The sequence below is a fragment of the Varroa jacobsoni genome, unplaced genomic scaffold, assembly GCF_002532875.2.
Source record: "Varroa jacobsoni isolate VJ856 unplaced genomic scaffold, vjacob_1.0 scaffold_1107, whole genome shotgun sequence".
In the NCBI taxonomy this organism is placed as follows: domain Eukaryota; kingdom Metazoa; phylum Arthropoda; class Arachnida; order Mesostigmata; family Varroidae; genus Varroa; species Varroa jacobsoni.
In genome coordinates this window covers 75,212-101,540 of record NW_019214009.1, presented here as the reverse complement: position 1 = coordinate 101,540, position 26,329 = coordinate 75,212, and the positions used below count along the sequence as shown (strand labels likewise).

General features: G+C 40.2%; 1 protein-coding gene across 3 annotated transcripts; it reads right to left on the bottom strand.

Annotated features, from left to right (window-relative positions):
• Positions 1-594: 594 nt before the first annotated feature.
• Positions 595-23,721, bottom strand: LOC111266663 (ribosomal protein S6 kinase beta-1). Of its 3 annotated transcripts, none has more exons than XM_086971013.1 (13): positions 23,581-23,721; positions 21,932-22,753; positions 10,522-10,562; positions 10,161-10,287; positions 9,861-9,908; positions 9,600-9,726; positions 6,940-7,080; positions 6,555-6,733; positions 6,128-6,304; positions 5,501-5,616; positions 4,875-4,957; positions 4,533-4,697; positions 595-4,141 (listed from the first exon to the last, which is right to left on the bottom strand). In XM_086971013.1, exons 2-13 carry the CDS (start codon positions 22,025-22,027, stop codon positions 4,011-4,013), a joined length of 1,431 nt encoding a protein of 476 aa, XP_086827139.1. In that variant the 5' UTR covers positions 22,028-22,753; positions 23,581-23,721; the 3' UTR covers positions 595-4,010. The 3 variants fall into 3 exon arrangements, with proteins under 3 accessions (XP_086827139.1, XP_022700069.1, XP_022700068.1); XM_022844334.2 differs by having other exon boundaries at positions 4,536-4,697; positions 23,581-23,717; XM_022844333.2 differs by lacking the exon at positions 23,581-23,721 and having other exon boundaries at positions 21,932-23,383.
• Positions 23,722-26,329: the final 2,608 nt, after the last annotated feature.

The window sequence follows — 26,329 nt, the reverse complement described above, 5'->3', positions numbered from 1 at the left end:
ATGCATTTCGATAGTGGTGTTCGAAATGTCAGATGGGTCACACGGTTAGACCAAGCACGCTAAACTGCTGGCTTTCTCATCAGAAAGATCGCGAGAGACCTCGGTATTGATCCTGTCATTCGTTTGTTTTTGTTTAATCATCAGCACCGGTAGCCCTTTTCATCGTTCATCTCTCAATTTTAAAGCTTGACCCCATTTTAGCTGTCTATATACTTAAGATACTGCGAAAAACAGTGGCTAGGATTTAGGATCGCAACCACCTAGTCGGAGTCATAGTAACGCTCTTGTTACAGGACGGTGGTAAGACGCTCGCCCTTTAAACTCAGTGTGGACACGTAAGGGGACCTACGTTCGAAACAAACCATAATAGACAATCATTTCGTATTGGAAACTGTCAACTGCCAAGAGCAAAAAAAAAGTTAAATATAAAGTTGCAGTACCATAAAGTTATAAACTTACTGTACGTGGAATTACACAATGAGCCTTAATATTTTCTTTTACCTAATGGCAAGTCTTATACCGTCTCTAGGTGGCGTGTTCTCTTTTACGGTAACGTCACGCAGACAGTCAGCTAGCAGCTAAAGACAGGAAAAATTTCGTTGGCAAGTTATTTTTATTGCAAAAACAGTGAAATATTCCTTTTAATTTTGCACTGCAAAAAGGCGAACCAGGTCAGGTAGCAAACGTATGAGTAAACCAATGTAATCAATTATATTAGAAGTTCTTTCTCAAGAAGGTACTGAGTCTTGTTGTTTTCTTTACAAGATGTACTTTACTCTCCTGTAAAAATACTTCTTCTTCCTCATTAGCATTCGTTTTTACATATAATCATTAGTGCTTCGTAGAACAATGCCGAGGAATTTTGTACACGTTTACTCGTCCTCCAAAAGCAACGACGCTTTAAAATAGTCCACGAAGTACTTTACGAACATGCATTTCATGAATTATTGTGTTATTGCACAAAAGATCGTATCAGCAACACAAGTCCTAACATAAACAGATAATGGAGTTTCTTAGGAATCGCACCAGGGATGATTCTCATAATGATTTGTCATTTAATTGTTTTATTATTTTCATAATCATTAGCCTCTTGCGGTAATTCTGTTATCTTCGATTACTTGTATCGTATTAAGTTATTCTCCTATTCTAACATCATCAACAATATTATTACAGTTCGTATCCCGTCTTTTCTCAACCGACCTCTACGTCTACCTAAAACATTTGCCTTTTGATATTTTAGCTAAAACAACAGTAAGTGACATCGTCGCTTGCAATATGTATGCGATAGACAACAGAACAGCTTTGTAATAACAACATTTTTTTTTCGATCTGTAGCGACATTGTGTTTTTGCCCTTTGATCGTTTCTAATTCGATACAGGTTCTTCAGTTTCTATAAAATTAGCTATTACTTCATTCTACCTCATCTCGTCGTCTTTGCATTATGTCGACTTTTTTTTTACCTTTTTGTAACTTAATGGTGATAGTAGCTGATCTGCCTCGTCTGTTGCTTTTCTCCTCACAAAAATACAACATTGACATTTTCTTGGCAATTTTTATTTACTGCTAACCTCTATTTGTAATGTCTAGTCATATTTGTAGAAACTAACTGTATCACGGTTACTCAGCGTTTTTCTTTGTTTTCTTCTCACAGTGGCTTCTCTTCTCGCAGACGCAAGCTCACATCGACACCGGCACTTCTCGATAAACAAATCCACATGGTAATTTTCATTACAAAACAAGTGTGATTTTCATGCCTTCAATGTCTTGTTGAGTATGCTTAAGCTTTCCGAACGAATGTACTGGTGTGTACATATGTATATGTGTAATGTTAGAGCGTAACATATGCAAAAGAACTATCACAACATTCTAACAAATAGATTTGTAACAGCCCCCAGCGCAGCGATGTCAAGCGTAGTAACGTAGCGTCTCATCCCTTTTGAGACTTCTTCCACGCGGATATCAGTACGAAGCCGGTTTGATTTCTCGATATATTGTGGCTCTTCGTGGTTTGACAAGATCTCTATTATTTTAGCGTTGGCAAATAATCTTCATGCCGTTTCATAGATCTGTCAGAAAGATCCAAAATAAGTTTAGCAAGACCCACCCCGGCTAGAGCTTCTAATGGATGCAAATCCTTTATGCTATACTGACGAGGTGATTCTGAGAGCTTGTTGAAACGGCAGAAATAGCTAAGGGCGTTGAAAATAAATAGATATAATAAATAAAAGTTCCTATTCCCAAGACCTTTCTCTTACACGACTGGATTATTCCAGCCCAGCATTAACAGTTTTACAATGCTGAAAGCAGAAAGCTGCTCCAGCAGCTAATCGAGCAACAACAAACATTATTGGAATTACCAGTTGTTTAAAATGTATCCGCCGTAATGCGCGTATGTGTAAGAAGAATTAGCACAAATATTTCGAAATCTACTGGATGAAACAGTAGTTCCACTTAGTAGATTTCGTGTTATACCAAGTATATACATATATACTTAGTACACTAAGTTTTCGTTCGAACTTACAGACTGATATTGGAGAATATGAAATGTGCTTTATAACCTTCAAATTTGGAACAATTTCTAATGGAAGGGAAAACCGTACAACGTATATTCGACGCGAGAGGTCTTTTTTTTTTTTTTTTGAAACACGTAATAAATGCTGTAATTTTACGTTTAGTGGAACAACACCGCGAAAATCCATGCTATCACCGTACCAAAGAAAGAGAGCGATAGCTATGAAGAGCTGCGCCTGCTAGACAATACGAGCTAGAGAAAGTTAAAGAACATATGTTTTTCGACGTTGACCTTCAAATCAACGATAATTATCAAAGCGAGCCGCAAAATTAGAAGCGTCAGTAATGCAAAGTGCCTCTCACAACGTTTCCGTCTCAGATGTCCTGGCCTTGATGACCCATCAAATACTTCATCGCATGTCATGCATAGATTCGCTCAGTCTCGAAGAACAGGTTTATACCAAATGAGGTGAAACAATTACAGGCAGAAGTAGGCGTTGCTCGTGCTAATGGAATATATGCTGCTCAAATGTCTGCTTAGGAGCTTAAAAACAGCATACAACATTGATCATGTAAACAGAAAAGGCATGGGCGAGCTAGCTGCTTGTCACCAGAACATAAAACTATTGCATAACTGTTTACCAAAGGTTAGCTGATTGCATTGGTAAAATTTTTCCATCTAAATCTCTGAGCGACTGACTTCTTTCTGTATATCGCCGTATTAATGGCTGTAACACACAGTTCGAGGATCTGACAACAATAGTCAATACAAAACAATTCTTCGATTTTATTGGTGAAAGTAGGTATTTGTCCGCACTTTCCGAAAAGGCTGCCTGTTTTTTCCACAACGCCACTTAATGTATTCTACACCATTGTGTGCTATATTACTGATCGATGGAGTTTTCATTTTCGGTTGCCCATTTAACTAGGCACCCAATCCGACAACGGCCACCCCCAAGGCTTTCTCCTTCTCCAATAAGAGGGGGTGTAGTACAGCGTTTTCATAGCCCTGCTGGCAGACCTCGTGCCTCTTCATTTGTAAGTCACTTAGGCCGACACACTCCCCCTTAAGGTGCCGTCCGCTTTCTTGAAAGAGGGTACAAAAATTAGATAGTTTAAAGGACACCTCTGTAACTTTGTGGGCCGGCGCGCCCCTTTCACGCTTTTGAAATTTTGCAGATATATTCTTCTTACATTGTCTACGCTGACGTGTGACGCTTGCACAAACGGCGCCCAAACATCGGTGTGTACCTACTGTACAACAACTAATAATAATACTCTCTCAATAATTGTATTTATATTGTGTATGTATGTATTTGGGAATCTGTATGTTCGCGCATGTTGTGAATGTATAGTATGACTGGCCTTTTTCTATCGTCCTTTCTCGCATGGAAACTCATTGTAAAACAGTAAACATTACATATATAGTAATAACTATTATTAATATCGTAATAATTATTATTAATAGTAATATAGCTCTGGTTCTACTGTAGACGTTTCATTCATTCGGACGCGGAGGCTTGCGTCGCTGCTGTTGACTATGGTGGTGTTGATTTTGTAAATATTGGTTTTGTTGTTGAATCGGTATCACCAGTCCACTCGATGTGTCCATAGCCTCTTCGTCGATGCCTGAGGTAATGAAAATGCTGAACATTATTGCAAATGTAAAAAGAAATGTGGTTTCAGTACTCCACGATATAAATGGCAACGTCCTAGCAGAAAATGTTCTCAAAATTACCATCGACGAAATTACTCGTATGTAAGACAGCGAGTACTCTCATTGAAACTCTGCAAAAGATCCCTGAACTAAGTTGACTGGTCAAAAAGGTCATTTGCAAATTTTTCTGAAGCTCGCGCGAATTCTGACTATAATACTAGTAGTCATAACTACTAATAGTCATAATAACATATAGACTAATAGTCATAACTAAAACAATATTTGTCTAGTACTTACAATAACAGATATTAGAGAATGTCGTATGTGCTTTAGCAACTTTCATATTTTCGTTCAGAATACAACTACCTGGTTGGGATTGCGCTATCGAGAATGTCATTCCACCCTTCCGAGGCGATCGCGCACGAACTACATAAGGCTCCGCCTGGTTTCGTAGCTCTTCAAAGACGGATGGGGCTACGTACGTGAAGCCTATAAACGCCTGATTAACGGAGTCTGAGAGCATATTTCCTGTTCCGTACAACAAAACGAATGAAATTATATGGCACAGAATTGTCTTACTGTTAACAGAACTAGTCAGGAAGCCTGTTTTGCATCTTAATCGCATATCAATTGAACGAATAGATAGGCCAAAATAATAGCATTTTTATAGCCATTAGCCTATTCATGATGAAAATTTCGACTAACCGTCATCCGGAGAATCAATAGGGGTCTGCTTGGTGAACTTCGTATCAAACTGGGATGTGTCGTCCTCGCTTGTCAATGGCGGCCTTTAATACATTCATGCTACAAACTGTTAGTAAAATATCTGCAATGATTTGCACTTTTTAGGATCGCTCAGAAGAAAGAAGACACCCTTGGTATAGTAATATTGAAAATTGGTAAGTTCTTAACCACTCTTCACTCTATGGAGACTAGGTACGTAAAAGACAAAAGCTCGAACTATTTTGATATTCATTTAGTGGAACAGGCGTTACACTTGTAAAATACACCAGCTGGCCCAGATAATGCAACCAGAATAATCTGCGATTGTTCTATATGTCGCCCTTTCATCTATTCGTTTTTCTGAAGCAGTCGAGTTCGGCAGCGTTAACTATCGTTACGCGAGGGTCTCCTGCTCCACAGCACAGGGATTCGCCAATCCTAAGTCTTCAAAGGCTTAATATTAAGACCAATTTTAATTTACGACCACATTATTGCCAAACGTTTGGTTTATCGCACCGAGCTATGTCTGTCTTAGTGGGTTTCCCAATTTCGACGATTATGCCGTCTACTTAACCGATAGCTAGCTACAGCTGTGAAGTTTTGCTTACTTATATGGTGGTTCCGTACTTCGCGATGTCACTCGTTCCCACGTGCAGTTTTTAAAGAACGGATGAGACTTGATCTCCTCAGCATCGCCTGGACCTGCACCCAATCGCTGTGTGACCTATAGAACAGGTAAAGAAATACACGAAAGAAGAAATGGGTAAATAAACAAAAGAATAGCAAAACTATTATGTTCGACACAGCTTTATTGGGTTATGGTTCATGGAGACTCCAGCAGAGAGGCAGAGATATGCGCATATCAAAAAAGCCCGCATTTACAGACAAACTCGTTTTTGAGGGACAGTAATTAGAAACAGTGATATACTTAAATTGAACCGAACCAAAAATTCAAATTCTTATTTGACTTCAAGGCTTAAGGGTGCCATGCAAGTTTTACTAAAGGACATCGGATTTTACGTAATTGTTTTAATAGTACTTCGATTTCGTATTCGATTTAATATGATTTGACCTGGTAATTATTACCGTATCCCTGTTCCAGATAGGATCATTATTAAAAATTTCAGGTCTACGTGGGAGTTAACCGAATGCTGCGCTTCTGCTAGAGAAATTAGGCCCTCATATGTCACGCGATAAGAATACACGATACTAAACTTCGACCCAGTGAAGTATACCTGTCGTCTAAGAAGCCGCCGCAGCAAGTCCTTTGCGTCTGGGGTAAGGTACGGCGGAAGATTGAGCTTGCATCGAAGGATCTTTTCAATAGTCTTCTTGCGGTTCTCCGCGGTAAATGGAGGAGCTCCCGTTAGCATATCATACATCAAGGCACCCAGTGACCACCAGTCGACAGCCTGTGTGATTGGAAGGTGAGATAAATGTAACGCTATTGATTGAAACTACTACTATGCGAAACGTGACAAGAATGTTAAAAAAGGGTTTTTCGTTAAAAATCAAAAAAAGTTATTCATTCACGCTTTACAAAGATGAGAAATAGGTAATGGGCAAATTTGTGCTAGCGTTAAGCTCTTTTTTCATTCATCGCTTCAGCACGCTTCTAACACAACCCCATTAAATGATGATCTATTTGTAAAGGATTCTTACCTTGGCATGGCCGGTTCTCATAAGAATTTCTGGCGCCATGTATTCGATTGTGCCGCAGAAGGTATTCGTCATGTCACCCTCCTGAATCGACTCTTTACACAAACCGAAATCGGTTAACTTGACATGGCCATCGGCATCCAATAAGATGTTTTCCGGCTTCAGGTCTCGATAAATGATACCTACAAATAAATAATGACAGATATTGTATCATTTAATTGGACGAGAAAGCTGATTCAAATGTAATATGGCTCACGGAAAAAAATTTCTGGAATAGCCCACTGATAACTAAGCGACTTGCATTCATTGTGCTGAATGATTAAGAAGTCAATTATATTCGAACTTGAAACTTAAATGCCGGTTCCAAGTGCTAACAGAACTGACTAACCTTCTCTGTGTAGATGTTCGAGCGCGCAGGTAATTTCCGCCAAATAAAAACACGCCGTATCCTCGAGAAAAATACCTTCTCGTTCAAGGTGCATGAAAAGCTCACCCCCAGATAAGTACTCGAGAATTAGATAAAGTTTCCCTATAAGCAATAAAACCTTATTGTTAATCACTATTATAGCTATATAATAAGCTAATAGCAATAATAATAATGTATAGTTTTAATACTGAATGATGCCTGCAGAAGTTCTAGCCATAAGAGAATTTACAGTTATAACTCATTCTCCAACGACAGCAAAAAAATGACTATACAATATGCTTCTGCCTTGATCATGACAATTATTTTTGTAAAGTAAATTTTAAACATTTGCATATTTTCAGTATTAATTATAGCGAAGTCTACGTCAATATACCGAGCTACCTAGAGAAGACGCCAGGTGATGACAGACGACGCGGTTTTACCACAGTACAGCTCACAGTTACAATGGGCGCTTTCTTTCCTTCAGTCACTAAGTTCGCAATCGCAAAGCTTCCAGTGGAAGTCGTACACAGTTGTCTGCTCGTGTTCAAATCGTAGGCCGTATGATTAGAGGTTTCTTTTTTTCGTATATTTGTAAGCCCCACGATGTGAATCCTAATGTCTATTCCGTGTATCGAATAATAGATTACAACTTCACTAGTCCGAAATCTAGGTAAAAAGTCGGAAGCTCTCCTAGGATGTGTGAGCAGACAAAGTGAGTGCCCTCACGTCTTAGAGCCTGAATAGCAAGTTGTAACGCTAGGGTCGCGATCCGTCAACTAAGATTGTTTACTCCATTAGCTCGGAATAGTCGAGTACCATAGGCAGTGACGGTAACTGGGAAGGGCATTTCTAAATAACAAGATTGCAAGAACAGTTTATGGACATATATCTTCCGCTGGATCACATTTTTCACCTGAACAACGCCTGATCCTCTTGACACAAATGTGGCAGACAAAATGAAGCCTGTCCGTTATGCCAGAACATAAATACAGCAGTAATTAATTATCTATCCTTCCTGTTACACCGTATCGTAACGTTAGTAAGAGAGGGTGGCTCACCCAAAAGAGAAACGGGCGCAATCATCCACAAGGTCAAGCGTGAGATATTTGACATCTTTGTGCGGATGCTTGGATACTGGATCAAGCGTCGGAAATAGCAGTAAGAGTAGGCAGTAGTATTATCGAGTTTTTCGGTCCTGCTTCGAGACAGTTTCCCTCCTAACAGACAGATCTGCCTATATTTACCTTACCCAAAATAAGCATCGACAGTTACCGTACCCAAACCAAGCGGTTTGTGAGTAGCACTAACGGCCCGGTAGCGCTATTTAAAGATGCCAGATATTGCGAACGTATTTAATTTGAAAAGCATAATCTTCTCTTAAGAGTGAGGAGCTTTACAGAGGAACCGGTCCGGCCATGTTAGCCAACCGGGTTACAGCTTCGCTTATCCGTCTTTACTAAAACTGCAAAGCGGTGAATGAAAATCTTGTAAATGGAAGTGCCCAAGAGAACGCCAATTTCTTTATCTTGCCTATCATCACTGCTCATATAGCCGATATAGCTATTGAGGTGAACTGACCGACGAAAGAAGAACCATATTAAAGGAAAGAGTCTGGAAACATTGAGCAGCTGGATCACTGGCGTCTTAAGCATCCGCGAGACACAATTCCTCAAGTATAACAGGCTTTGCACAGCAGGGCGGTCAAATAGCTAAGTTAATTTTGTGAATATGGATAGCGATTATGTATCGGTAATATAACTCTTTGGTAGAGAATGGCACCTGCCAATACGATGGCGATCGCGAAGGGCAGTTATCACCTCGTACGAGGATTGAAATCGAGAACTTCGTGCTCATAACCGGCCCCATCAATCCGCGAGATCCCTTTCGCCTTTCTTATAATCACACCTGGAATCTAGCGCAAATAGTTTGATATTGCCAGACCTTAACGAGACTAAGAGTTGACCCATTAAGAGGCGCTGCGACCCGCAAGTTTTACGGGCCTTCAGCCTGGACTAAAGTGAACACCCTGGAAACCTAAGCTACAAGCAATCCCAAGTTTCGGCTATAAACTAGCAAGCTCGTACAATAGACGCCTTGAACTGGCCGTTCCGGCCTTGCTAAGAGGAGAGTTTACTACAAACTACTCTTCTTACAAAGAGATTGTCATCCTACTTAGAAAGTGTTGAAACCATTCCGAAGAAAGAGCGCAGGTTCTACAAAAACAAAATCTAACACTACTGCTCTGCTCTGGTACTATAAAAGCAGTTGAAATGTTGTAAAACACTGTTTACGTGATGTTCCTTAATTTCAAAATCACGTTTAATTTGCCGTTTATTGATAAGGTTTTAACCTACCTGAATACTTTGCTTAACATGAGTGCGGCAGAGAACATGGTCGAACTTTTCGCGGGCATATTACAAAATAAAAATCGAATTGAACACAGATCAGTGGTAGAATATCAAATTTGAATTCGATTTCAGCGAGAACAGTAAACTTTCTCCAAGTTCCGCAAATAATGAGAGCAAAAATTCACCGAAATTAGCGTGCAGCCTCTCAGCACAGAAGATCTGAAAGATTGAAAATAATTTGTAAGCAGTATCTTCCAGCTGAGACCATATTCGACCAAAAATTCGATGTACCATCCGTTTGAAACGCGTAGATCAAGTCGACGATGAATGGATGTTTCACAACTTCAAGAATGTTTCTTTCGGCTTTCGTGTGAGCCGTATCCTTTTGGTTTCGTACGACGGTCGCCTTTTTAAGCACCTGTAACGCCAAACGAAAAATGTATAACATTTAATTTAATTATCTAGAAAAAGTAAGCCACATGAAAAATGTTACTAATATAATACAACGTTGTTCTACTATAAGCACCTTTAATAGTTACACATTTTTCTTACCTTCATTGCAAAGATTTTTCCCTTATCCTGTCCGGTGCATTTACGAACCTAAATCAAGACAATTGATAAATGTTTAATAAGTAAAAGTAAAGTGTTTAATAAGTAAAAAGTATAAAATAATAAACGGTATTCATCAATGAGTGAAGATAAGCATCGAAATAGATAGATAGACAAAAAGCGACTATCGAGTAGCAAGCAAGATCCATCTGTATCGAAATAAATTTATTTGGTACGGTAAAATTATTACACTTTTGGTAAGTGAAAAAATATACGCTGCAACAATGGGTATTTGTCACAAACCTGGAAGACTTTCCCATATCCGCCTTTTCCCAACACTTTAAGCAGTTCAAAGTCCTTCGTTCCTACTTTTTCTTTACCTGGATTAACTGTGTCAGCTGAGATTGGAATTTTCTGAAGGTCAGGATTGCTGTAAATGCATAGAGTTAATATATTTAAAGTAAAATAAAATACTTAGAAGCCAATATTGCATAGGTATCCTTCGTCTATATGGTGCTTTAACTGGTTTTTATTTAAAATCATACGATTAGTTTGAGAAGCCATGTATGTTTATGTAACAAAACATTGAACAACATTTCAGTTAATTGTGCGCTACTATATCTTGTCCTATTTGCGGCATACGTCGACGCGATATTTGACTTACTCCATAAGGATCGTGTTGGGGTTCTCCTTCGTCACCGTTTCCTGAAAAGAGAAAAAGGATGATAAAATTTAATCACTAACATAAACGTGTAATAAAAACAAATTACTAAACATATACGGTTTCTAAAGAATCCGCTTGCTATTATTGTCATTATCTCTGCTTGAGGAAACAATATCTACAAAATTTTTCTTTCAAATTGGGTTCATGTCACGAGGGAAGCGCGTAGTTAGAGTAATACAGCCGTAGTAGTAATACATTTACTAAACAGCCAAGTTTTCGCAATTTGCTTCTTAATAGGTGCACATTTTTAAATTTTTTATTTTGCTTTTGCTACGACTTTTCTTGCCTCTAGAAAAAGGCCCATCTCAGTGTAGCAAAGCTATTTTTATTTTTTGTATACTATATTTTTGTGTAATTATATTTTCTCGGTTATGATGAACTGGTTTCCATCACTTATAATTTACTAATTGTCTACAGATGAATACAAGTCGACTTCAATTTGATGCTCCATCTCCAATAAAGTGGAATATGACCTTAACATAGGCACCGACCATTCTCTAAACTTGCCGCTGTAATCTTGTCACGGATAAGATTAAAACAAAGAACACTCATTAAAAAAACAATGCAACTAACCCTACTCCGGTATTTACTTTTTAAGCGAATCCAGTGGAATTTTATTTCGCAACTGAATAACCGGATTCGCTTGTAACACCCTAATAGTGCGCTAAATCATCATTTATATTATAAATAAACATAATGTCTGTATCGTCTATAGAAATGATTGAGTGAAGTATCCCTATATCTGGGTCACATTTTTCCCGCTAAAACCAATTCATCAACGAAGTTCTAGTGTAAGATACGTTTGCCATAACCAACACGATGGCCTAGACAATTTGTTCTGCAGGACAGAGGTCATCCGGCAGCTTACTTTGAATTCGTTTCCAAACACATGCACGCATGAACACTTAAGCAAAAACAATACTTTGCACGATACACTAAACTCGACGATTTATTGTGTTGAGTGGCGCTACCTCAGCCGCATACTTAGAACATGAGCGCCACCGCCATATTCAACAGGATTGATTTCTATCTCGCGTTGACAAACTCGATCTCTTTCTGCCCTTCGACTTAATAGACATGAGCTTATGGCCTTCGAGTAAATTAAAGCTCTGGCTATTTGCTAGCTCTTTCTACGTGAATACCATCCTACGGCATAGTTGAGGACGATGCAAAATGCAGAATGTTTCGATTATCTATTTATGTGTCGACGACTACTAGGCTTTTTTAAATCGATGCTGTCTCACAACGGAGTTGAAGCATTGACAAAAAATAAAGATTCATATCTTTATTCCTCGGCCGATGTAAAAAAGTAAGATTTAAAGCTAAAAGTAGATAATAAGTTTGATCGTAATAATTAAGTAACGAAGATTTATTTAAAAAGTGTCATTCAAACAGCTGGACCATTAGAAACACTCACAGTCGCTAAACCAACGCCCTAAGACACACATTATCTATGTTTGAACAATAATGGCGGTTTAGCTAGAAGCCTTGACTTCCGTAGTTAGCATAAAGAAAATGTAGACGGTTGAAACCCAAAGTGGCCTGCATGCGCACTATTAATCACTCCCTCCTCCTCCCACCTCTTACCTATTTGATTTAATTCCCCCGCCCCCACCCTTTAGTTTGTTTCGCTTTCCTTCCGCAAGGCTCTATACTTTGAAAGCTGCTCTTCTTTTGGAGTATTTTCCAGCTGAAAAGTGGTGCCACTGGCAGAGTGGCTTCAAATGCTATTAAATGCGATAGTAGCACAACGCCTTAAGCCAGTAGCGTATGAGATGGCAAACGGGTCAAGTCAGTTGATTTGACCGCCGAAAGAACTAAATTGCTGCAATTCGCGCCCAGACGCTTGCGCGCAGTTGAGCTGCACTGCCAAACTACATTTCTATCAAGGCTGACGCAACATCTAACAGCGATGGCTTGCTACTGTCACCATACTATCGACGTAAAAAAAGAAAAACACCCACTGAATTGACTCGTTCATCGGCTAAATTTTCCAGTTGGTATACTCCTTTCGTTTGGCCCATGGGCCAAGCCACGGGCAAGCAATCACCAAACAGAAAAAGCAAGAGAATAGGTGCCTTACTTGTGAGCACGGCAGTAGAAAGGCTAGGTAAAACCAGGCGAAGAAAGCAAAGTAAAGAGAGCCGGCTGATCGGGGTGGAAGGTTAGAGCTCAATCGTTCAGTATCACCTTGCCGTCCACTAAGGTGCTCAGCAAGCCTACAAGGTAGACCCGCACCTTATAACGTCAGCTTGCCCTATACGCGACAACGACACAGCAGTCGCTGACACCGATGCAATGAGATCACGTAGTAACAAACAACAGGGCCAGCACCACGGACTTCGCAAAAATTTCCGCATAAGAAATTGTTTTCTCCCGACTGTTAACTGGTGCTACGATAAGATTCCGTTATCAGTCTACTAATAATTTTCATATTTTTTGCAACGCTACAGGAACATAAAAGAGCTGGTTACGCAAACGAATCCAAGATAACGGCGGTGTCTTGCCACTTCTATCTACAAAAGATATGATATCTCATCAACACGGTGAATCTGTATTGGAGATCATCGGTTTATAGCGTTTAAACCTACCAATCAAAAGCTGCTCATAGACCCGACTGATTCTCTTTGGATTACAATTGACCAAACCGATAATATTAATGGCCAGCGTGATAATAACCAAGGCTATATACGTTACTGTGAATGCGGATAACACTAATGCGGGAACGGTCATCCGGTCCGTAGCAACCTCAAAATGACTTCATTAAAAATATATAGATATGCTTACAAAAACATTTCATTTACATATTACAGTCTAAATACTTTAATATTTAGCATAATGAAAACATCAATATGGCAGTTACTCGTTTTATGATATTTTTCAGCTAGATCCGGCTTCGTTTCTATAATAAGCGCAACAATATAAGAGTCACTGCACTCCAGCTTAAGTAGGTTTAACAAGTTGGGTTCTTTCTCGCTTCACTAATTTGACAGTATTCACAAGCGAACGACTACAGACAAAAAAAAAAGGCTATGTTTACGGTAATAAACGACCAACGAGTTTTCCTTTGACACGCCATGACTTACTGAAGACTATACAGACAGAAAGAGCATTATCCTTGTGATCGTCGGTTAAATAATTAAACCTGTGCTAAATATAGGGCCAAATACGGTGCTAGAACTATCAGATGAGCTGACCCCTTTTATGTTAATAGTGCCTCCACAACGAGCGTCAATGCAGGAGCCGTTTGTAAAAAAAAAAAAAGCAAAAAAGTATCATTTTTTCAATCGAATCTGTTGTTTTTATCTCCACGGCACTACTAATATGCCCTGTAAGGTCATGACTTGATAAAAGAAGGGTTTTAAAGAAACGTATACGTTTTTCTTAAGGAATAAAAATTATATTATAAACTTATATTACATATAAGAAATCAAAAAACATTAATGGAGTTATTGCTAGTTGCTGTAGTTCGCGTTTTTGTTTTAACATAATAAAATAGTTAGCTGGAGTGTCATAACCGATCAGCCTTTTTATTCGAATTTTTTTTTGTAGAATGTCCCGTTCGCTTTGTACAGCAACGGATAGGATATATCCCCATGAACAACAACAAGCCTTAAGAATCTAAAGCACATTCTGTCTTTCTTTAACTCTCCATGGCAATTTTCGACAACACTCATGTGACTGCCACCGTCAATGGCGGGCGAAGGCCTTCACGCTGAAAAAACAGGAAAAGCGGCCGCTCTGAATTTGAGTATTGTCGTCCAATTGACTTACTTCAGTGAAGTTTTTTTTCCTTAGGAGTGAGATAGCTTTAAGCGTGCGTCATCTGTTATGACTAGGTTCTTTGGTAGGTTCAATGTTAAAACACAAGATTACATTGGGTGACGGTCATTCCAGAAATTTCAGCGTTTCGAATTCAAAGGCGCCAAAATAACACTACGAGTGACGATGGACGTGTTCAGCATTGGCTCATGAAAACAGGACAACTAACTACTGACTATATGGGGCGCTTTCAAAAATGTCTTCGATTAGAGCCTTACCTACTATTATTGCAAAAGATTTTGCAAATTAATTGCATATATTATCCAGAGAGCGTAGCTGACCTTCAAGTTGTAGTCTAAGTATGAAGGCGACAATTGCAATCTTTTTCAACGTCGCGTAGCATAGCAGAACAGGCCAAAACGCCTTCCATATATCTAGCTAGATCATATACACAACTTTGTTCATTAACAGCAACCATAAAATTATATAAGTTAGCTACAGCTTTATTGCGGCGTATAACTTGGCATCGGGATTGCTTTTGTGAATAGAACCGAATTAAGTTAGTCGGTCGAATTGTTTTCTCAAGTTGGTCTTTAAACACATTTTTTTTTGTCTCTATTACTTCCTACTGAGAAAAAATGTCGCAGTAATCTATGTATCTTATATATATTAAATTCGAATGTAAGTAATTTTAATTTGTTTTTGTTCCTTTATCTTGTATTTTTCTAAAAAGCATTAAAAAAAACAGTACTCTCCGTAATTTTGTTGTAATCTAATCGTACAGTGAATGGAATTTTACGAATTCAGACTTCAAAATAAAAGTTCCAGGTGCAAAAAATTCATCCTCACCACCTACACGATTTCGCATCTTGCCTGTGTCAAAGATCTGCCAAAAAAGTGCGGGCAGTTATGCCGTGTTTAGCAGAGATTCTAAAATTGGATTGTAAAGTTAAGAACTGGTATTTTAGAATTGAAGAATGCTTTACATGCCGGTCGGCTGTCTGAAGTTCACGAGGATCAACCAGGATTTTTAAAAAAAACCGCCGGCAGCCAATTCGCAGACTGAGCGAAACAATGAGCTTCAGGTACCTAAATACATTTTTATTGATATTGATATTTACGGAATTTGAGATTAGGAATTTGAGTGTTTCATGCACTAAGCGAACATCATGAAGATATAGAGCTTTCGTTGCCACCCAACGTCCCGGTCGCACCGGGCGATATGCAGCTACAATGACAGTCTCCTACACGAAGTGGTATCTTCACATCGATATAACGCAGAAAAAAAATGAACAGTTCCGAGAGGTGTGCCCAAACCCAGAGTTCGGCCGGATTCCTACCCCCCAGAAAACGACATTTTGTGCTTAGTATGACTAGAGGGGTCTTAAACATTGGCAAATGTCTGAGAAGAACGAGATGGTCAAGAGGCTCAATCACATCGAACAAACGTGGCTATTTAACAAAAAAGACCCAATCGAGAAGGCACATAGCAAACATTGTCGTGGTCGTCTTACAAGAATTTGAGCAGAAGGTTCTTGTGAATTCACCAAAGCCCGTTCCGATGGATTGTAACATTCTGAATGAAATTAGTAACTGTACGTACATCTGACAGCGAACAAAATTTCAACGCCTAGCTAGACGGGTCTTCCAACAGCAGACCTGAAGAACTTTGGCCAGAGAAATAAGCTGACTGAGGAAGAACTGTACAAAATGACGGGGTACACAGGATAGATTAACTTAGTTTTAGAATATTAGTAAGGCGCCGCGTTCTTGTTAGGTAAAAAAAAAACACCATCCAAATTGGTCACATTGTAATCTAATATTATTTGCCATTGCGGTTCGCACTATAACAAGTAATTGCTGGTTCATGTGACAAATGGTATTAGAACTCTACTTCGATTATTCCAAATAATAGCTACATACGTTTTATGAATGCGAATTATAATTTTCGGCCTGAATTTAATCCCACAGTTTTTCAATACTAGCTTCTGTAATAACTCCTAACCATTTTAAAATGTGATCCCTTGGTACACAGCAGCGTTCGCTAGCTGCTCGTCCACTGGACTGACTTACTGAAACAAGTAATGACTTATATTAACGACTTGGACGCCATTATTGTTTTCTTTATCGTCTGCTATAGTGTTTACTACGATTATTTTAAGTTACCTAAGACCCGATTGTTGACTACTCAGTTGTACAAATCCAATCAAACCTTGAGACCTTCTCATAGACATAACCTTCCTGATTTTGCTGCACCATCTAGTGCATTATCAGCAATTTTAACAGCCTAAAATTATGTAACAATGACCCGGCGAGCGCTGAGGTTAACCACGGTCCATCCCATTAGCTAAATAAACCTAAAATAACATATATCGTAAATAGTTGTAAAAGGGACCATGCGTCGACGTGGCTTAACGGTTCATTCAAAATTTTGCGTAACGGGCACTAAGAAAATGAAGCTAAATTGTAGGTATGCGGCCTTGTCTGGTACTAGAAGCGCGAAAGAAATGATAAGAGGATTGTATTTATACGTTTTTTCTTTAATAATTATGGCTTACATTGTAATTAAACGATGCTATCACTAAATTTTGCTTTCAACCAGACCCATGAAAATAACTTTCTTCTTCAAATTGACTAAGCTACGTCGGATCTAGCAACTCGGTACAACCAGTCAACAATTTTAGCGAAAGATAGGAAGTGATTCTTTCACACTAGATTTTCACACTTTTCACACTAGAATTTGTTTGCTTACATTGATTTAAACTATTCATCACAGGGTCATTAGGAACGATTGTGTTTCGCTCGGCGGTTCTATTTACTCAGCAAAGCCTGGAGATTAAAAAGGATTGGACTACCTTAAATTCAAATCACACTATACCACTTGCACTGTCAAAATATGCGGCCTTTATGTTTAACGCTTGAAAACACGCACACAAAGTTACATGCCATCACATAATAATGGTGAAGGCAGTCTAGTAAATACTGGTTAAAAGTCTCTTCCACCGGACTCGAGCTGGCTGTTAACCAACGCGTAGGCTCGTTTTCTGAGGTCTTAGCGATGTGTCTAGATTTAGTCAGCCCTGGGTTTTTGTCAAATGGACGTACATAGATCGAAGGCGGACCCAACTATCGAACGGGCAGACAGATACTGCGAGCCTATATACTACTTTTGTTCACATCTAACGAAATTAAATAATAATACTAATAATTGTTATTTTATAAATGCTATGAACCGACTACATTCTTGCAGTCTATATAGAGCTGGGCTCGAAGAGAGGTGACTCTTAACTACACTTTGTTGTTGTGATTGCAGTTGTTATTGTAGCTAAAGGTTGTTGCAAATCGGTTAAAAATGTCAGGCTAAAAAAGCCTGTTGTCAAGCGATATCATCTGATCTCATCACGATATGAGCCCCATCGTCTGTTCTTGATTGCGCTATCGACTAAAAGCAGACATTGTGCCCTTCAGCGGTTACGAAACAAGCACGCTTGCTTCTATTAGTTCTCTAATTCGAGGGTATTTTATATAGGATCCAATGACATCGCGACTAGACAAACTTATACACTATGTTAAAGGTGCGATAACGGAGATAAACATATTCGTACGTTATCACACGGGAGCAGCGCCGGTAGCATTCTAGTCGTGGATAGCGACACCAGAAGCGCGCACGAGTAAACTCATTTCAACCTTAGCACCTTAATATAATTATAGAAATTATATAATCACAACAAGTAGGATTGCAGACAGCGAGCTCCGTAGTAAATAGATCGTTTTCTTCTAGACACGTCAGGAAAGTACGTAAAAATGGCAGCTTGTAGAGCGTGAAAATATAACGATTGAATAAAGATTATGTACAACGTCAAGAACGCATGCATTCCTATAACAGGTTGCTTGAAATTAGATTACCTCACTGTCCGATAATCAACGAGGTAGATTCTCTATACACTCTATACACACTATGGTTTCCTTTAAGCAAATTGACTAATTTAACCAATCTGTCATAGAAAAAGTTTAATTATTATTTGAAATAATTACATTATAATCATCCAATTGATCTTATCAACGAAAACTCAAATAAACACATATACAATGATAGATTGCCACCTATGGGCCTTGTCCTGCACATTTTTTCATATATTTCATGATATACCAGCGCCTGCGATGCCGGTGGCCGCCTCGGATGGCGCTTTTTTTTGATGTGGGAAATGAAAAAAAAGTTGAGGTAATTGGTTTACGACCAGCCAAATGGTATGGGAAAAATCAAACTTTTCTCTAAGGGGACCTATTTAGCCAATCGGTCCCACCTTTCACGAAGACCTTTCCATGCAGCACGTTGAATGGGCCAGAAACGATGTGCCCAATCGGTGCCCTTTAAGGGGTTAGTTTTGGTCGAAGAAATCCACTTCGAGGACAGATACATAGATTGACGATGCGACCAAATAGTAATGGACCAGTTTTCTTTCACGCAGTGAAATCAAAACAATTGAGGTACAACTCAGCTAACGGAAACATCCCTCGCAGTTAATTAAACGGTGTACATAGAGATGACACAACTGTTTTAGGAAAATCTGCATGTCATTGCACGAAGCGACATATGCTTTGGACGGTATGACATGCAGGAAATTAATGTTGGCCAGCTCACATGCAATCTTGAAAGACTACATACGAGTACTATTCGTTAGTGACTGGCATCCCCAGTAGGTTCCACGCAGCTGTAGTTCAATTACTACTCAACAAGCAGACTGAGAAGCGTGCTTGCCCTACGAAGCGAAAAATATCACCGACAAGTCAGACGGTAGAGAAAAATCGTTAAGCAAGTGCGTTTTCTTTTATTAAAAAAAACTTCTATTCATTTTCATTCAATATTTATGTTATGGTCGCCGTTCCACAATCCACTACTATGCCACTATCCTGTATCGAATTATGTACCTATAAAATACTGCCGTATGAACGTCCTGTCAGGAAAAAAAAATTAGGTTTTGTCTTAACAAAAAAAACAAAAAAAGAACCGTACGATTTATAGGAACTGCCCGTGCAAGGTTTCTCGTAAAGAGTCAGTCTACGTTGTTTTCCAATTAACTCACCCAATTAAAGCTACGTGAATGACTTTAGTAGCAACCTGTCACAAAGTAGTTGTAGTGATAAGTGATTAGAAGTAGAGCAACATTAAGATAATAACAGGAGGAACGTTCACCGATTCTGATAGTAAAGCTAGCGACACGTTACCTCACGTTAAAACCGTGAGATGAAGAATTAGCGTGGTGCGAAAAAAACTGCTACATCTGCAAACGTTCCAAAATGTATTCTGATTGATTTTTGTAAGAACAGAGAAAAACAAAAGCCGTTAATCGAAATTGTGTGGGGGCTGTATACAAAATGAAAAACATTTTCACAGAAACTCACCGTGCAATTTCAGTTTGCAAATAAGGCTGACCGGTCGGTTCACGTATAATTCAGTATTTTGTACAAGTCAGACCTATTCTTTCATCCCAGCTATTCGCATGGACAATGGAGACCTCGTTTAATGCTGCTGACTAAATACAACAACCACATAAGCATTTTTACTTCAGGGACTGCCGCAGGGGCTAAAAGAATAAGCTCTGAAATATTGTCGATAATTACCTTCGCTTTTTCAAGACTAACGATCTAAAATAACGAACTGTTTCGAGCTAGTCAATCTCATAGATACGAGTTCTGAACTTGAGAATAACTATTACCAAAAAAAGTTAGTTTAAAGATACAATTTGCACCAAACTCACATTTCCGGCGTTACCACATTAAACGACGTAACTATTATAAACTAGATCTCTGGCACCACTATGAATATGACAAAGTAGCGGTTTAGCTATACATATCGGCACTATATTTAGTATTGTGGTGTTCCCCACGAACATCTCGAATTCAGCTTCCAGATGCGCGTTAATTATTAAACACGATCGCTAATACTAGCTGTAGAGACCCTAAGTAAAAATAAATAATTTTTCACCACAATTATCTTCGCCCATTCTTGTTCTTTTAGACAAATATGGCCACAGCCATTTTTTATATATAATTTTAGCAAGCTTCATTCTCCGCCAGCCGCTGAAGAGTTGATTTTCAGAGAAGAACAGGCGTGGCTTTGCTTAATAAGCTGTGGCTCACTACCCTATCCCGATGACCAGATGTAACCACAGTTTCCTTGGCGCCGGTCGACATTTTTGCTTCATAGAATTGTACCCAAGCGTCATTTGCAGACTTCGCTCTGGGCCGCGCCTCTTTGCTTTTAAGCGAACTTTATCCCGTCTGTGTAGACGTCAAAGACTAACTGTATTTACAACGTCAAATGGCGGCCAACTACTCCCTAGTAGCTATAACTTCCTCCACAAAATAGTTCACACAGAGTTTGTCATGCAACACGATTTTCACAGAAATGTACATCTGTACACTTATCAAACGGCACAATTTGATGCTTGTAACTAGCGGTGCGGCATCGTTTTCAAACGTGGAAAATAAGAAAAAAATATTGCCGCCAGTTTACAACCAATGAAATTAACATTACGCTCTATGGAACAACGCAAACTTTTCCTACTGTGGGAAAACATTTAGCCGATTGGATCTATCTGCCGCGCGGGTCTTTCCAGGATAAAGTTTTAGCGACCCAGAAAAAGCCCAACCCGACCAATGATACGGGATCGTTTTAGCTGAAAGAAACCCACTTTCCAAGACGTTTAATAATATAGAAAGTTGAATGAAAAAAGCAACATATGGTTTCTGAGCAACAAAAACAATAGCAAGAGCGACATGCCGCCACCCAAAAGTCGGTCCCCAATGTCGTCTTTTATTCATCTAATTATCAGTATGACACACACATTTATATAACTGTCCTTTTAGATTTGTGATGACAGAAATTACATACGAATTTTTCCTCCAATCCACTCGAGATAAAATCCAGCCAGACGCAGCAGTGTAATCTGTAGGTAATAGCAGTCACAGTATTGCAGAAATGATTCGAATGTAATCATACTCAATATGTGTCACTGAGTCAATGGTACAAGGTGGTAATGGATGACTGCTCCGGTCACCATTGCAACTCCCATTGCGCCAGTAAAGGTCAAGTGGCTGTACGTAACTACCAATAACCCAACAAATCGTTCACTTCACTTCACTAGGTAGCATCTTAAGCTATATCCCACTGATGGCAATCCTGTTACGTCGTATTGCTTCCACTCTACACATAAAAAGTAGAATCCCCGTGTTACAGCACCCGTGCTTTTCTATCTATATCATACGTAGCAATTATTTACTGCTGCTATCCCAACTATATCCCATGATGCCATTCGGTGGGCAAAACATTCATTTTGAAAGGACTAGTTCACTGATCGGATCGGATTCTAGATTTATTCCCAGATTCTGCAACATTTGTGTGAATATATGAAATATGCGTATATTTGGTCTGAAATAGCTACAGAAAGACATGAACTTCGTGCACGGTGATACAGCGTAAATCGTTTCGAAAATGGCGGAGGATCTAATGCGGAAGGATATTCTCTTTTTTTCTCGATATATATATATATATATATATATATATCCTTGACTTTTTTGTACATACCATTCCTTCCATGTCAATAGCATCGTCATCGATGTCCTCCTCCAGTGCTCCATCCTCGTGAAGCTCGAGGTCGAACAGTTCCTGCTGCGCGGCCATCGTCAACTACTCTTCGCCACTTTTCTTCCGTAAGTGAACGCTTACTTTTTCTCTTCCGTAAGCAGATTTCTAACGACAACGTTCGCCGGTCAGTTGCGCTTTCCACTCTCTATGAAAACTTTTATTTCTCGTTTCGCCACAAACGTCTTGTGCTGTAGAGGACCGTACAATTATTATTTCATAAGCGAAGTTTTCGCTCTTAGATTCTTATATTACGTAGCCAGAGTTCAATTCTGGTATAACTAGAAGCAGTAGTCGTTGCTAGTAGAAGAAAACCATACGTCGAGTAATGGAAATTGGCGACTTGACAGTGGCAACACGATAGTAGGAGTCGCGTTCTCAGGTTCTAACCCTCTTTGAGTACGTACGGCACACTTCTGTGCAGGGGCCTCCGGCACTGCCCCGTTCTAGCTAAGCCCCCCCGGTGTAACGAGTTCTGCCGTCGCGTTGTCTCTTAGTTCTTTACTCGATCACTGATATACTGTAAGCGCACACTTGTTCACCACACTTTTACTCCACAATACAAATACTGGCACTTTTACACACCGAATAGCTGCAGCAGTAGCAGCGGTGACGGTGAAAAACTCATCGACACCGCAGACGGCAACCGCGGTGGTTGAGCGCTGCTAGCAGCTTCCACGACCCAACAACGGCCTCGTTACACAGACAGACAGACAGGTAGGCACATAAGCGCGCACTTTCCATGAGCAGAAACGAACTATAAAACTAAAAAAAGGAAGACGAGTTTCGCTTTTGTTAATACACGGGTTCGGCGGCGGGCTTACTGTTAAGCTGGCTGATTGGCCGACTGACCGACCGACCGACCGACCGACCAACCGACCGACCGACCGACCGACCGATCGACCGACCGACCGACCGACCGATCGACCGACCGACCGACCCCGACCGACCGACGGACCGACCGGACCGACTGACCGACCGACCGTCCGTCCGACCGATCAGATCACACGAACTGGGCTGATGCTGCTGTTGCTGCCACTGCTACTATCAGCAGCTGGACCATACCATTTGTTCGCTCGCAAGTACTAAGCGAGTTGCGGCCAAATAGAATTTCACTTACTGAAACTAAAAAGCCGGTCACTTGCCCTCGACTTGCCTACCACATATCCCACAGTTCATCGCCACAGCAAAACCCCGTTACTACATACAGGCTAGTGGGGGATTACGGTTCTACAATAACCGCCTTAGCACCAACAAACTGAGCAGCATAACCATCGCCACCGCAAACTGACTTCTCTGCTGCCAAAAGGCAGGTTCTTCGAAGGCCAACAACAGCAACAGCAACAGCAACAACAACAACAGCAACAGCAGCACCATCGCCGCCGCCGCCGCCGCCGTCGCCACCACCACCACCACCACCACCACCACCACCACCACCACCACCACCACCAGCGCTAGCAGTAGGGCTGGCCAGCCTGTTATTTCGTGCGGCCGACAATTGGCAGCTGCCACTGCCAGTACCAACTACGGCTGAATCAACCATCACAGCAGCAGTAGAGCCTGTAGTGGCAGTGCAGGTGCACTAGACATACTTTCGTAACAGCGAAAGGGGATAGACGTGTATGTCCCGGGTGCACAAGGAAGTGAGATAGCAGCAACAGCAGCAGCACTTGGCAGACAATAATAGTTTAAATGTTGGCGCGTCACCAGTCCGCACAGGGACTGCTCGTCAGCGCCGTGCCTTCTATGACAGACGGGAAAGAGAAAAACCATCATAAAAAAAGGGTAAGCAGGAAACCAGATGCAGATCAAGAGAAGGCAAAAATGTTCAAGCTCTTTCTGCATACTCGTCAGCTAGCATTATTATAACACCACTAGATGCCGAAATGTTCCATGTTGCCATAAGCGTAGACACCCGCACAGAGATAACTGAGCCGAGCGCCGCTGCAGCGCCAGCGCGAGCCGTCTGCTACGCGCCAGAACTGTATAGGAAAAAACACTGACCTGTCGACGACCTATGCGTTTCTTGCATGTTGGCGCTAAGCAGTAATTAATATAGTTGACCTGATAGATAGCAGCGTGGGTATAAAGCGAAAGAAAAATTGCAGACGACGAACCTACCGGTACTGTATCATAGCCGTAGTCGGACTACGAAAGCTTGTTCTTGTTGTTGTTGTTGTTGTTGTTGTTGCTGCTGCTGCTGCTGCTCTTTGTTTGCTTGTTGGTGGTGTGGTGGTTGTAGTTCTTGTTGTCGTCGTCGTCCAGGGGCGTAGTTATTGATGGGTTTGTGGCCGTAATCTATACGACGAATATCTAGGTCAGGATTCGGCAGTGTTGGTGTTCACTTTCTTACTGCAACAACGCGTTGAATTTTATAACGAGCAAAATACGGAGATAGCTGAGTGGACGAGAAAAAGCGGTGTTACCAGGTCCTCGAGCAGTTGATCGGCAGCGCAACGTGAAGCTGCAATCGCCTATTCCATCTTATCTATTACAGGAGTTCGATCAGGCACGAGATTAACTCTAAGGAGAAAGATCGAACAAGACAGGAAAATAGCCGCGGTTATATGGAGAAGTGAGGGAAATTTTGCGCGCGGGTGTCCTTGCAGTGCGCGGATTGATCACGTTGAAGCTTTCTCTGTGTACTTATACTTTGGGTAGCATTTAAGATTTCCCTATCTAAGATTAAGCAGGGTTATTACGATATGCGCGAAAAACACATTCTACAGTGCCAGTTCACGTTGAATCATAAAGGGTGTTTATAATGCAGTGCAAATTAATACGAGCTAACGCCTTAAACATTCGTACTCAAGTTTTTGTTATTCTCTAAACAACGCTTTATTTTAACATATTTAAATAGTAATGTGCTTGGAACAAGGAAAACTACGAAAATTATTAAATAAACTTTGTCGAAAAATAAGACAGTGGTAAGATCTTGAATAACTTAACGTAATTTTATGCCAAGGTTTTCGGCATATAAGCTAACGATTACAATGCACTGTGAGAGTATGTAAACGTTTCGTAGACCCACAAAGTTTTAAATTTAGACTGTGGAGTTAACTGGACAAAGAGAGGTGACAGATTGATCAGGGAGTTGTAGAAGCGAACAAGAGCTACTTCATTAGACAGATCCTTGTCTCGTTCACCTTTCGCTTTTATAGGTTAAGTACAGGCGTGTTTAAAACAGACGGGCAATACTACCTTTCAACTGCAGAAGGTTAACAAGCAACTCGGCCGCCCACACCTACCATCACCTATTTCCGTCTACTACAGGTCACAAACATTCTGAGTAAACGAGAACATGTGACAAAGCTTGCCAATAATGGTCTCAAAATAGGGCGTTAGACCTGACGTCTAAAGCGCTATAAATGCACTGATAGCATTTTATAGGAATGCCGAAAGTTAAAAAGTTACCTCGAAAGGGTTTTTCTAGCCGAATGGATGTATAAGAAAAGCAAGCAAAAAACAGACATTGCACTATTATTTTATTGAAATAAACCCGTTTTACTTGTAGAACTTTTGACTATCACTAGAAGATTAAGCACAGCCAAGATTTGATAATCATCTATGAAGTTAATTATAGACTATGTCACATCCGTTTCCTGATCGTTTTATATTAAAGTATTTAAAGACAAATCGTAGAACTTCCTGGCGTACTTTTTCGTCAAAGCTCCTTTGTTCTATATATATATATATATACACATTAATTTTTGATAAGAATAATTTTTATGTTGCGCTTTCGAGAGAACGTAAGTAGCTTGATCCAGTTATTGCAAGCGTTTCAAGCGATGAGCCTGATTCGAGTCGTGTATGACTCCCGTATATTTCATTGAGCGTGTTCGTATCTTATAAGTACACTGCTTTCTATCAAAAATCTCTCCTGCCAACGGTCGTTCCTCTTATCATGTTTAGATTATACTGTACGCATGGTACATATCTATAAAGTTTCACTTTCCGTTGCCCCCGTTTTTCTCTATTGTTCGTACTCCGTCTATTTGTACCCCGTCGAATATACGCGGGGCTTTGACTGGGTCTCAGTTTTCTGTAACGTCGCCTGGTCACTTCTTGTATGGCTCTTCTTCGAATAAGTATTACCACAGGTATTCGTTTGCCGCTTCTCGTCGGCGTTGAACGTAGTACGATGACCAGTCATTTACTGGCCACTGCTATTGTTTAAAGTAGAATAGCGAGCGCATTAACCATCGACTGCCGAACCTACCGATGCAAAACATAGAAAACCGAATGCATCACTGCATTAGTCGCAATTTCCTTATAGCTTCTCCTTTCATCTTCATTTTCCACTCTATGGGTATTCGGCTATCCTTCGTCTATATACGTTGT